The 13312-nt window shown below is 37.9% G+C and overlaps 1 protein-coding gene across 2 annotated transcripts in view; it reads right to left on the bottom strand.

Moving 5' to 3' along the window:
* The window catches only part of DOCK1 (dedicator of cytokinesis 1), a 319815-nt gene that overhangs the window by 257668 nt on the left and 48835 nt on the right, over positions 1-13312 (bottom strand). For both annotated transcript variants that reach the window (XM_040605768.1, XM_040605769.1), the window contains exons 14-19: positions 11876-12000; positions 11469-11567; positions 10230-10302; positions 8402-8505; positions 7757-7940; positions 1611-1708 (exon numbers count right to left, since the gene is read on the bottom strand). In XM_040605768.1, the coding sequence (XP_040461702.1) occupies positions 1611-1708; positions 7757-7940; positions 8402-8505; positions 10230-10302; positions 11469-11567; positions 11876-12000 (683 nt within the window). The remainder of the gene's footprint in view (positions 1-1610; positions 1709-7756; positions 7941-8401; positions 8506-10229; positions 10303-11468; positions 11568-11875; positions 12001-13312) is intronic.

The following is a 13312-nucleotide window of genomic DNA, read 5'->3' as shown; positions in this document are numbered from 1 at the left end:
AGCAGGAAAACATTTCTCAGGGAGCCAGTATGAATAATTTCTAAACTATTAGTTTACATTCTCATACCCTATAGATTCTGGGCACAAATTGAGTCAGAGCCTCTCTTGAAGGGGGATAACCATTGACAGTTTCCATACACTATTGAAACAGTCAATCCCAGAATGGGTATCTTGCCTGATCTCTGCTTAAGTGATAAATGAGCACTGGTAGGCAGAGACATTTTACTGGACTTCTGAAAAAACAGGAAGAGTTTAACAGAAAATTTGAGTAGTTTTATCATGTGTATTTTTTTAATATACATAGACTGTACTATGTATCATTTAAAAGCATCAACGACAAAAAAAAAAAAAAGCTGAAATAACAGAAAGGAACAGTTACAAACTAGATATTACAAATGTGCAACAGAGCAGTCTACACAAAGATTTTCCGAACACTGTTCTAACAGATGGATAACGTAAACAGTGGTCTTCTATAAAAATAATAAAAACGGTGGAGAAAGCAATATTAAAAATTCCCTCTTCTATCCTATGCATAAATCAAGTTCTGCTCAAGCCCTATAAAATAGGGAGAGTATGATTTCATACGAGTCCTGGAACAGCGCAGGGAGCAGTGAGCATGTGCCAGCTGGAGAACTGGCTCCAATATGTTTTTTACTTAAACCTCATTTGTGCTGCATTCTGATGCTTCTAAAATCATCTATATCTATCAAGCAGTAATCTGCTGTACACACTCTGATGTCATTTGGAGAAGAAGGAAGATTACAAATGACAGAACTATGACAATGCTTGGCAGAAGCAAGTATCGGTGTCCAAGTTTTTAGCTATCAAATGATTCACAACAAAACAGAGCAGCTAGAACCTTCCTGAAAAACAAACCATGTGGGATACTATTTTTAACACACTCAAAAAAGGATAATATCAGCATTCTCAGATGTCATAAGTTACTTCAAGATGAAGCATTCATTATGCCTCTATTAAACTAATTAAAATCCAGTGAGGTAAAGAAACAACGCAACAGGCCCTAAGGGTCATCTGTCCTCAATACATTACCTCTTCTGACACTTTTAGATTTGATTTATTACAACACATTCAATAAAGTCCCAGCCCATTCCATTCAACAGCTAAATCTGTCTTTATGTAGGTCTCTACAATCACTCAGTGGCCTTGGCAAATGTAAATAACTTGGCTCAGCTGAAAAATAAATACAAATAAAAAAAAATAGCAGCACACAGTAGGGTTGCATTCCACATCCATTTTATATCAGCATGTGAGAATTCCAAGATGTTCTAATCTTGCAAAGAAAAACACCTTTTGCCTTCATGTATCTGTATATATATAAAAAAACCCTTACATTTTCAGAAACTTGCATTTTACATGTGTTCTACCAGTAATTAACATCTGAAGTATTCTTTGAGGGAAGGAAGAAGGGGATTAGCATCCTGAAGGCTGAGAGATACCTGGTTACAATTTAATGTGCAAGCATGCACGGCGGTGGGGGGGCACGTGTGGTGTGTGTGCGTGGAACAAAACAAAAAATATGAATACCTCAAGATATGGGATTCATCAAAATTATGATACCAAATTTATTTTTAAAGAAATTAACTTTTTACCTTAACCACTTCACCACCATCAACCTTCATCAGCTGCTTCAAATTCTGCTGCAACAGGTTGGTGTTAGATCGCCACTTCAGAAGCCCCAGGAGATCAACTGGGAATAAGAAAAACAATTATATCATGCAGGATATTTACTTTCACTGACACTCCATGACTACATTCAGGACAAACAGGTTTAATTCCTTAGGTCAGCCATTTTCACTGGACAACAACGTATTTCTAGTATGCCTCTGACACTGCAGAAACCTAGTACAATAGTTCTATCATGAAAGAACTCTGAAAAGCTTTCAAAAAAAGCAGCCTGCTCTTCAAATGTCAGCATTAAAATCTAGGCCAAGAAAGTCTGATCCTTCAGTTTTAATTTGTTGTACACAACAGTTGTGTGTTTAGAAAAAGATGCCAAAATGAAATTAGTCAGCCACCAACACAGTCATATCTACAGGACCGTGACTCTTCCAGCATTAATGTTTCTAGCTTCTTTGCTCTCACTGAATAAACTGAAAAGAAAATACGGCACAATGCAAGGCAAACAGTTGCAAACTAAGCTAATTCAGTGGAAAGCTGTCTGCTTAATAACTCATAATGCCCAAATTGTTTCCTTGCTTTCAAGTGATGGAGAGCTAGGGTACAGATCAGATCTCGGAACAAATCAACTGCAGATGGCCTTGTCCCCAGATTCTACATCCCACTATTAAGATCATGTCACTTCAGCATTCACTGATAAATAAGGGAATACAGAAGGCAAGTTCTCTCTCTGTTATTAGTCATAGAGAGCCACCACACCATTTTTCAGTTTCCTTTACAGAAAACTTCTCACAAGGAACTCACAGTTGAGGTTCCCCTGCAAATAAGCATGCTAGTAAACAGTAACAGCCACACTGGAGCACCAGTGAGTTAAACCCACCCTAGCATTTGTTGAAATGCGACCTGAATTGCCCACAGCCCAAAAACCCCAAGCTCATCCCACCTTAGCCAAACCAGCATCAGGGAAAAATTCCTCCCTGCCCCATTGAAAGTCAGTTTTCAGCACAAAACAAACTATTTGTCAGTCATGCTCGGTAGAAGCCCCCAAAAAGATACAAACAGAAGATTTCACAGAATGTCTACCTTCAATTCAGCCACTGGATATCTACTGCACATTACCCACACCCCAATATTCAGTGAATTCTGCCCAATATAACTCTCCAAGGACAGGCAGCTTCTCGCAGCCAATACCCCCTCACTTCTTTTATTCAAACTTTCAAAGCAATCAACAACACTTTTGCCAAGGCATGCATCTGCAGAGTATATTCTTGAAATTATATGCAGAGACCCAGAGCAGCTGCTATATTTTCCCCAAAACCTTTCATTCTAAGCAATAAATAAAATTCTTTCCAGTGGAATAAACTGCAGTTCTCCTTGGGATAAGATTCCCCTTTGAGCAGCACTCAAACCAAGCCCTCTTACCATCTCTTTGGGAGCAGAAATAAAGAGCATTTTACTACATGAAAGCTTTGAACAATCCAAGCCCTTTTCTTTTTTCTTTTTTGTAGTATAGCCTACAAGAAGTCTACAGGCTGAAAGCAAAGTCTTAAAAACTGAACAGTAACAGAGAAACTACTTCTGGAAGAAAAGGAAAGATGCCTCCATAAGTTATCCAAAGTGTTTCATGAATATGCTTATATCAGATTTCCACCACTGAATTTGGTTGCAGCCTGATTTCTAAAAAGGCGTCAGCTTGACAAAAGAAATCATCTGAACAAAAGCCAGCCCACAGACTATCTCTGAAATGCATCATGTATTGCCCCAAGAAAACAAACCCACATGTACTTTCAGCGTGATGACACAGCAAATGCTAAATGAATATACACATGAACAGAAAATGTCAATGCAGTCCAACTACCAGAAAGAGAAAATCAAATTACAGTGTACACTAAAAATGTGCATTCACTCTGTTACTGAAAGCATTAACCCCAGTAAAGTACCAGTTGATCAGTTAATCCTACTCATTTAATAGGTCTAGGTATAGAGTAACATATGAAGTAGAACAGGATAAGAACGTAAAACTGTATTTTAGCCTATAGTAAATAGTAATACTGTAGTCAGACTAGGTCAAGTGACGTTTATGTGATCAGAAAATATCGGAGGGAGAAGACAGAACGAGGATTTCCAATTGCAAAGGGTTAGAACGAATGTCTAGCCTGCCAAGTAGCCAATAGCAACTTTACTTTATTTGTGTTAATGTAATATGTGATTATACTGCCTACATATAAAGATTTTCTTTCACATTTTATTTAGCAATTGGAAGCAAGTGGTCCAGCTTCCTGGTTATACACTTCCCTTGATTTGTATCTCTGCAAAGGTTTCCCTATAGAGATACCAAAACTCTTCTGAAAGCCAGTCACCACTGAATTGAAGTTAGATAATATTTCCTTTCTAATTAAATTGTGTTCTTCGAAATAATCTTCCCTCTTGACTTTAAGCATTTCATTTTCCATTCTTTATGACGTGTTTTATTTTAATTCCATATTTATATCTTCATTTTTATGCCACTATAGTACCTGAACTTGTCATATCATGTGTATCACTTTTTGTTAAATCAGTTGTGCTTATGAATAACTAAGTAAAATTCCTCTTGACTATTTTCTGAAAGCCTAGTCTCCTTGGTTCCTCAGAGTCCTGACTCCACTATTGTCTAGAGGTTTGCATTCCTCAGGCAGAAAAGAAAACTTAGAAATACTTTGAATAAGCCTTACAGATAGCTCAGGTGCTTCACAACAGCAAAGACACAGGTAGAACACCACATGGCTCTCTGGTTGCTCATAACCAGAAAAAATTTTCAGCAAGCCCATTAATGCAATCTCAGTTCTACTCCCATCACCCTGATGATGAAGGGACATCCATCTGGATAGTCCTACAAGAGGCACTGCTAAGATTTACTATCCACAGGCAGTTTTCACATAGAGGGAGATGTCACTTTTGATGCCATTTCGCCCCTCCTTCTGTGTTTCTTGGTATCTCCAGCTTCTAGCTGACAGAAAAAGAAGATTGTAATACCAAAACTACCTTGCCTGCACAGGAGAACAACTCATTTTGCCATAGATCAACAGGGTACTCTGAAAAAGGAAAATAAAACCAACGCACAACTCTGACTTGAACACAACATCAGTAACAGATTCAGAACAGACCCAGCTATCCATTTACCCTAAGAAAAGAAGGCACAATGTTTGTCACACCAGAGATCCACCAAGATGCTGTCAACTGCAAGCAGATACCCCACAACATATGGGTTCAAATGTCTCACATCTGAGTTTAAAAAAAAAAAAAAAAAAAAAAGAAAAGAAAACCAATATAAAAAAATCAAACAACAAAAAATGCCCCACAAACTTGGTGTGTTGTCTGCTGCATTCAGTGCTCCACAAGACGGAAACAGTAGCAAAGCTAGTGTGAGGTATCGGTCAACCACCCCCTAGAGAAGGTGGGGATCCAGTGCCACACTCTCTGTTGATACATCAAATGACAGCAGCACCGTCAGTCACGACTTCAACACATACATCTTCTACAGTTTCATAAAGTTTCGTATTAATTCTTAAAGTCCAGAATTTTGATATAGAAGCTCTACTTCATCACACAAAAATGCACTTAATGTTTCTGTCAAAGTGTTCCTTTGGCCCATAAAAAAAAAAAATCTATTTGTTACAGACAGTCTTGAGAGTAGAACAAAACCATGCACTGCCATAGTCCTGTGGATATGGGGGGAAGAATGTTCCTTTCTGCCTCAGACAGCAAAGGAGGAGAATCTGGCCACTAGGCAAAGTGATGATGGACCGCAACTTCTGATGCCTCCAAGAGCAGATGATCTCACTGATTCCTGAGGAGGTTGGGGCATTTGCTTGTTTTCAGACAGTCCTTGCCTTTGGCTTACATTGCTACTCTTCCTCAAAATTAAATGCAAAATCTAAGAAGAAAATGCCAGGAAACGTGTTGCTATAATATTTTCTGCCACAAATCACAACTGCTCAAATGTTAATTAAATAGATACTTCATACTATCACTTTCTCAGAGAAAATAGCTGAAGTCTTACAAGTGGCCAAGTCTGCTATTTTGGAGACTTCTCAGATGCCAAGGACATCAATTATTAACAGAAAAGCAACATTAATAACTCACAGTTCATAAAGAACTAAAGTCAAGTAAGTGTTCAAAGAGCTTATATACAAAAAAGTCTGCAACTTCAAATACAATGCAGAAGGAGCCATATGAGTTATTAGCATACTTTCAGAATTATTACTAAAAGTAAGTCTTAAAGGCAATTCTAAGATACTTAAAAAGGGTGAAGAAAGAACTATTATAGGGAACTAAATGGAGGAAATTATGTTTTGGCTCACCATTTTGGTAAATGAGGATAGTCAAGGATTTTTACATACTTATTTTTAAGAAAGTTAAAAGAATATTAACCAACAATTTCACAGAAGTTAAAATCAGCTTCAGAAACTATTCTCTGAACAGCACTGCTAATTTCTAGACAAAAAAAAATGATACTTGATGGAGGATTTTAATGATGAAAATTTTGGGGTTTTTTCTAAATTGCATAAGGATACATGGTGATCTTTTTTACAATATCAAAATACTTTGAAGAAAAAGAAAAGGCTTTGATAACTAAGGAAAAGTTTCACAGACAACATAATTAACAGTAACAATAAAGATCAAGAGTTCCGAGGAAACTATATGCAAATGAAGCATGAAGCAATGCTCAGTCTTAATTTTAATAATAGTTCTGCAAAAGCAATGTCAATATATTGATCACTAGGAAATACTCTAACTACTAACAAGCACTAAGAAAGACTGACAGAAAAAAAACCAAACCACCCTAATCATATCACAAACAAAAAGCAGCTCAATTCCACATGCTGTTTTCTGCCTTCTACAAAACCCCAAAACCACAGTGTTACTGTTGAGCTGTGATCCCATCTTTGCTATGAAATTCCAAAATCATTTCTGATTTTTTTGCTTAACACCCTCTTAGGCTATAAGACTGCCAGACTGCAGTGAGCCTGATGTGCTCTGAATATGAAACACACCTAGGATGTGCTGTTACAGATGCCACTAAAAAACACTGCAATAAAAGTATGAGTTGACTACGAAGTTGTACCAGAGTGGTAACTTCCCCCCTTGGACAGAGAACTCATTAACGTGACAATCCAATCATTATTCCCACCCACCCCCCATGCCAAGCTCTCCTCAACCACAACCTCGACTCCCGACAGATCTATCCGGACTGAGATCTCCCTTCTCCTGAGTCACGAAGGAATGATTCCTTTCCCTGGCATGACTCACTCACATCTCAATGACCCACCCACACTCCCAAGTCTGCTTCTGGTGCAGCAAAGAGAACAAGGGACCGCTCCATGGCAACGAAGCACAAAAATCAAAGAGAGGGCACAGTCTGGAAATGTGAAATATTTGCTTTGGTGGCTGCCATCAGCTCTACTTTCCACAGCCTCTGGATGCAGTCAGCCAGCTGACAAATGCACATGAAAAATGTATAGAAGGCAAGTTTCAAAAGGAACAAAACACATCAACTCCATTCCTGGTGGTCTGTGTTCATGTGACGATGTGTGAAAACGAGAGTGACCTCCATGCAACACATTCGCATGCTCACATCCCTTCTGCCCAACACAAGAAAACATCAGAGTTTTCTTCAGGCATAAGATACAGATATTGCACCTTGGAAATAACACAAAACAGCTTATTTGGGAGTACAGCCATGGTTTTACTCTTGAAAGCAAGCCCATCCTCTTCCTTAGTGCTATTATTCATACCCACAAAGTAGTAAAATGCCATGGAGCCTGTTTTCAGTACCATTCAGTATGAAAGCCTCAAGTATACAGCAAACAATATTCCTGTTTCCCTTTAACTTGGGATTCTCCTGTTTTCTTAGAGACGTGTACTGCTCTAAAGCAAAACAAAGCCCAGGGGCAGAGAAAAGGGTACACAAACCCAGTAGATGCTTTTGCTGCATCCAGACAATTTAATCTGAGACTGCTAGGCAAACAACCCACAATTTATTTATAGAGAAAGGGGGATGGAGAAGGCAGGAAAGTCAGTACATAGAAACCCACTCTAACTGTGAGGAGCAGAAGCTCCAGTAGTCCTATGAACTTACCGTTCTGGGTAAGTTTGGTTGAACAAACTAGAGTAGAGATCTGGAAAGAGTCTTTGCTGATGGTGCAGCTGCCAAGGTTCTGCATGCTTTTCCCTGTTGCAGAGTGTCCTTTTTCCTCCAATTCTATTTTAGTAGACGGAAGACTTAAATATGTTGAGGCATCCTCCAGCTTCTTTGCTTCTGCCTACAGTGGTATTTTAAATACAACATGAAACAGTCTGGAAGTATCTAGTGAAAAACATTGGTAATAATAAAATTTTATTATTTACACTGGATTTTCTTAGGTTTTCTTCTGAATTGGAGCTACCCAATGGGTCTTTAAAAGTAATTTAGAACTAACCTGTCTACAGATTGAAGCCAAGATGTGATGAAGAGCTACAGAAGTAACTTTTCCCAGCCATGAATACCCACAGAAAACTCAGTAACAAGTGCCTTTAAAACTAAAACATTCATAGCAGAATATATTTAAGGTTTAACAATCAATCTGCCAAATATGCAGACTGCACAGTACTTTCTATTTAGTTGCTTTATCTAACAGAATAGTCTATAACACATTTTTCTATGCAATTCTGTAACAGCAATTCATTAAAAGTCAGTCAACTGAGTGAGCTGCTATGGAAAGACTATAGTATCTCAAAAATCTACCTTGTAAACTATAAGGTCATGTTCTCCATCTCTCAGAGTTGTTCCATCATATCTCATGAGCTTCACAAATGCTAGGGCAAATATTTTCTCAGATTTATCTTTGGCTGTTACAAAAAAAAAAAAAAAGAATCACACCACATAAATCACATAATAAGTATTTTATTCTTATACAGACAGTCCACCTAGATTTCAGAAACATAAATAACGTGTAAACGAATGACCACAGTAAAGATTCTCAGATGAGGAAAGTGTACAAGAAATTAGGAGAGTCTTTCAAATGCAAGACAGAACCAAATAACCACAAAAATAAACGTGTAAGGATCTGACCACACCAACAGCAACTAGAGGCTTAATATTTCTATATTCTGTCTGTTCTTTTAGAAAGCTGGACTAAAGCAACTTTTTAAAAGCAAAATAGAAATTTGATGCTTTTATCATGTTCAGGTTTTTAGGAGTTAGAAGAATGGCAGCAATTGGTACCTAGAATAATGATTGAAAGACCAGCACTGAGGATCTCATCAGAGCTCTGTCATTTGAAGGGGGAACATTTGAACCAAAACAGAAACTGGATCTGTAACTACAGATGAAGTGCCCAAATGTCTGAAAGCTGACCCACTCTACAACCACCATGAACAAAAAAAATGCATTCAGTTTGCTCTCATTGTTCAAAATCTATTATCAAAGGTTAAGTAAAAACAAAGCAACAGGGCAAGCAGAAATCAGAAATTGTCAAGAAATAAAACCAGAAGGAAAGTGCAATAAACTTGAGACAACCCAAGAACCCAGTGAGAAAGCCGTGCAGCCCTAAGGCACAACTTCTATTCAATAATTAAACTACGGCCAACCTAAATTTTTGAGTCATGTCAAAAATATTTCTGACTCTAGTCATCTGTAGCACACAATCATAATTTTGACACTAATGACACTGATTTCCAGCACATTGTTTTCATTGGCAAGTATCACTCTCTAAACTAAGGAAATCTTTTATTAATGATCAATTTGCAAAATATACAGCTTCAATAACTGCTATGGGGTAACATACTACATAATACACAGGCATTAAGAGTATTACATGTCTTATAATGCATCCAGTAGACACTGATTAGTGCTTTTGTCTACACATTTATTCTACCGCAGAAAATTTTGCTGCAGATTTAGAAAGGCTTTCCTATCAAGAAAGCCAGCCCCTGCAATCACTATATGGAACGGACATTATTGCAGCCAAGGCAAATCCCCAAACTTTACTACAAAGCAACTGTTGACAAATGGAAAACATCTAGCTGTCTTGATCTGATCCTCAACAGCTCAAAGCATCTCAGCTGCCAGCAACATTACAGGAAAGCCGAGGAACACCCCAAGGTCTCAAATACCTTTCAGACCAAAAATACTTAAAACAACACAAAACAAAACACAACCCCCAAAACCCACAGTCAATCTGACAACCAGAAACCAAGTTTCCTAATAGCAAAGTCTTCAATTACAGATGCTAAGACTACTGTAAACTCTTTCACATTCCCATTTCATATAATATTTTTACTACTCCCTGCCCACCTACCTCTAAGATATACAATACCACAAACCTTTCAGTTAACTGAAAGCTTTATTCACTAGCCCTTTTATTTGACTTGAAGAGATGACTGGAAAGGAAAAACTTGACGTCGACAGGTAAGAGTGAGAAAGATGTAAAATAGAACAGGCAGACAAAAAACTTATCCCCACACTAAAAACGATTACAACAATCAATTACAGATTAGGAATTATCCCTGTTTCAGCGATTTTGGGCACCAGACACTGACAAGAACCGTAATGAAAAGGCTGAATTACTCACAGTCCTGTGATGATCTATGACGGAACGTGAACCTCAGATGACTGCGGTTCACATCTTCAATGGGGATTGCAACCTTCATATGTTGGGAAAGAGAATGGAGAAAGAAAAGAGTCAGTACGGTATCTTCAGACATCATGGACCACTACCAAATTCCATCTAGACATCTTTCAACAACATGCTTGGCACTTTCAAAAAGGTTAATTGCCAGCTTCGTTTTGCCATAGAAAACCTTGCAAGGTCACATATTTCCCAGGAAAATTACCAATTCTTGCACCAAGAAAGAAAGAAGAAACAAAGCAAGCCTGTTAAGTTACCCAACAAAACCTGTAACTTCAGATTGTTCACTCCCCTACCACTCCCCCCAGCTCAGGAATGAGCTCCTCTTGTGTTTCATCATCAAGTTTACCTCTACCAGTCAACAGCAGAACAGTGAAAATTCTTAACATATCCATTACCTACGCAACACTTGTAGGCATACGCTATTAGTGTATATCTGATCTGTGTGTTGCCAATGTGCAGAGATGTAACCAATACTCTTCTTCCCCAGTATTTTTGCTAGTCGTCGTATTTTCTTAATCACATCCACAGTCAGGCCCTGTGCCGTACACTGCCCCCTGACACACCGGCTAGGTTTCTGTCATTCCCTAGCAGCCGCTTTCTGTCTATAGCTGCAACAAGAGCACCTTTAGACTTCAAACAGCGGCGTGGGGAGTACCCGCAAGTCCTTTCTCAGGACACACTTACTGCTTCCACTGACTACAGCTAGACAGAATATATTTTCTAAGGCTAACATCAGCCTCCTCTGTAATATTAAAACCTGGCATTTAAGCAAAAATATTATTACCCAAGCAAATTCAGCAAGTTTAAAGCCCATCAGCTAGATCCCAAAACACTGATGAGTTCAACACTATGGCAATTATATTTTAACCTTAATACCCTGTTTCTCTAGGTCAGCTTCAAGAAAAGAGTAAAGCATTCCTACAGAGATGTTGTAGTGCCTCTGTAACAATCCTTTTCACCAGAAGAATTAAATAAAATTCATTATGCAATATGTTGTGGTCAAATCTATTTTCCAGCAATCTCTGAAAGCCTTCCTTAGTGGAGCCATTCCTTTTGTCCTGCTAAAAACACTCACAAGCACTGAATTTCCCTAGTTCTGTTTCTCATGGCTATCCACTAAAACTCATGTTAATTGCATGTTAACCCCCACAGAGGAAGTTACTGTAACAGTTTATATACCTTTACAGTCTCAAACCAGCGGGGCTGCTTTACTTGATAATATATTACTGACTTGTACTCTGAGATGGCTTCGTCACCAGCACCAGGAAAAATAACGCTCTTGAAAACACAAACAAAAGAGAAAATGTTTATGTCTGTCTTTAACTCTACTTCTTTATTAAAAGAAAAAATAAATAAATCAGTGAAGTAGGTCAAAATAAGACAGAATGGCTCATGCCCAGAGCTCCTCATGAAATTAGTATCAAAGTGCATGCACTGATATGACAAGATGTATTTAGTTATGACAAAGGAGAAAGTTTTGTTGTAAATAAAAACAGGGGCTTAAGTTGACAAACAAAGATGCTGAAAAGGCTTAAAGAGATAAGTATCAAAATAAAAAAAAATCCAGACATTAAATATTTTAGTACCTCTAATCTTTTGCCATCTTCATCATAAACAGACACTGTAACTTCTACATTCTTTGCTGTTGTTTTACTGCCTTTGTCAAAATCTCCCTGAACCAACGTTACATAGATGTCATTACGAACATCACCTACAAGAAAAAGCAAAGCACAAGGTTCTTAGCAATTTTCACAGTGTACCTGCGGGTTTGTGAAACCAATGATACACAGAAACAATGACCAACACATTTTAGCAACAGCAGTCGTACATATGCTATATGCTGTAGCTTTTAAATGTTTTGCCACGTATCTTGAACATTCAAAACTAGTAGTACTGAAAACAGCTGCCTAGCTAAAATTATGCCAAGACTTCTAAAGTCTGAACTATTAACTCATAATGCAGCAAGCTGAATCAAAAAAGTCACACATCATTTCTGGACTGAAAGAATATCACATCATCATTAAGAGTATAAAAAAACATAGCATGAAAAACACCTCTGTTCTACTTTTTTATTTTATACGCAATTTCTTTCATTATTAATTTCAAAGGATGAGTTTCACCACAGTCATTCCTTTATCCCATACACGGATCTTTTGCAATTTAAAAATACTTAACAGCCCAGAGAGGTCTCTTTAACTTGTTACATCGGGAAGTGGTTTGATGTTTTTGCTGGCTTGGGGGGTTGAAGGGGAGGGCTTTATTTAGCTTTATGTCTTAAAATGCTTTTCAAATATATCCCAATTTAACTGAAATTTTAAAAACTAATTGGGGAAACAGGGGATTTCCAATAATTTCATGAAGCAGATGTTTTACGTGCCAACACAGGACTGTAACAAGCAGAGGCGCTGAGGCACTTAAACCACACGGGATATATATAGGAAAACATCTGACAAACGCACACTCAGCAACCACAGGGAGAGCCGGAACTGGGACAGGTTTTGAAAATATCTAATGGATACTCCAGAGCTCATCAAGCTGGAAAGGACAGTGTGGAGGTCTAGTCTGTTTCTTATAGCAGTTTTTTGAGAAGTACCATGGTTTGGGGCTTTTTTTGTCAACACCAGAATTGAACATCCATAGAATATATGTATTAAAAAAGCAATAAGGCTTTCTTGGAAATACATTATCCAAATTGAGTACAAACCCCAAAAGACTTGCACATCTCTAAACCAAGCCTGTTCCTCTGAAAAGATCTTTCTGCTTTCGATTCATCACAGAAGATATAGGTCATAGATATGCTCTTGCTAGGGAGATAATATGAAGCGTACACTTCATATACATTTTTCTTTACTGGAAAAAGAGGAAAATTTCCACTGTCACTGTGACACCATGTCTTGGGGGGGTCGGGGATGTAGTTTTATTTATTGATGCCACACATGGGAGGTATTAGCGAAGTATTTTATGTTTATTTTAAATTAGACAAAATCCTTTGACGATCCATTATTTCTGTTGTAAACCATACC

This window comes from Falco naumanni, chromosome 9 (assembly GCF_017639655.2).
Source record: "Falco naumanni isolate bFalNau1 chromosome 9, bFalNau1.pat, whole genome shotgun sequence".
Classification (NCBI taxonomy): Eukaryota; Metazoa; Chordata; class Aves; order Falconiformes; family Falconidae; genus Falco; species Falco naumanni.
The sequence above is the reverse complement of the archived record's forward strand: the minus strand, read 5'-3'. Positions and strand labels throughout refer to the sequence as shown.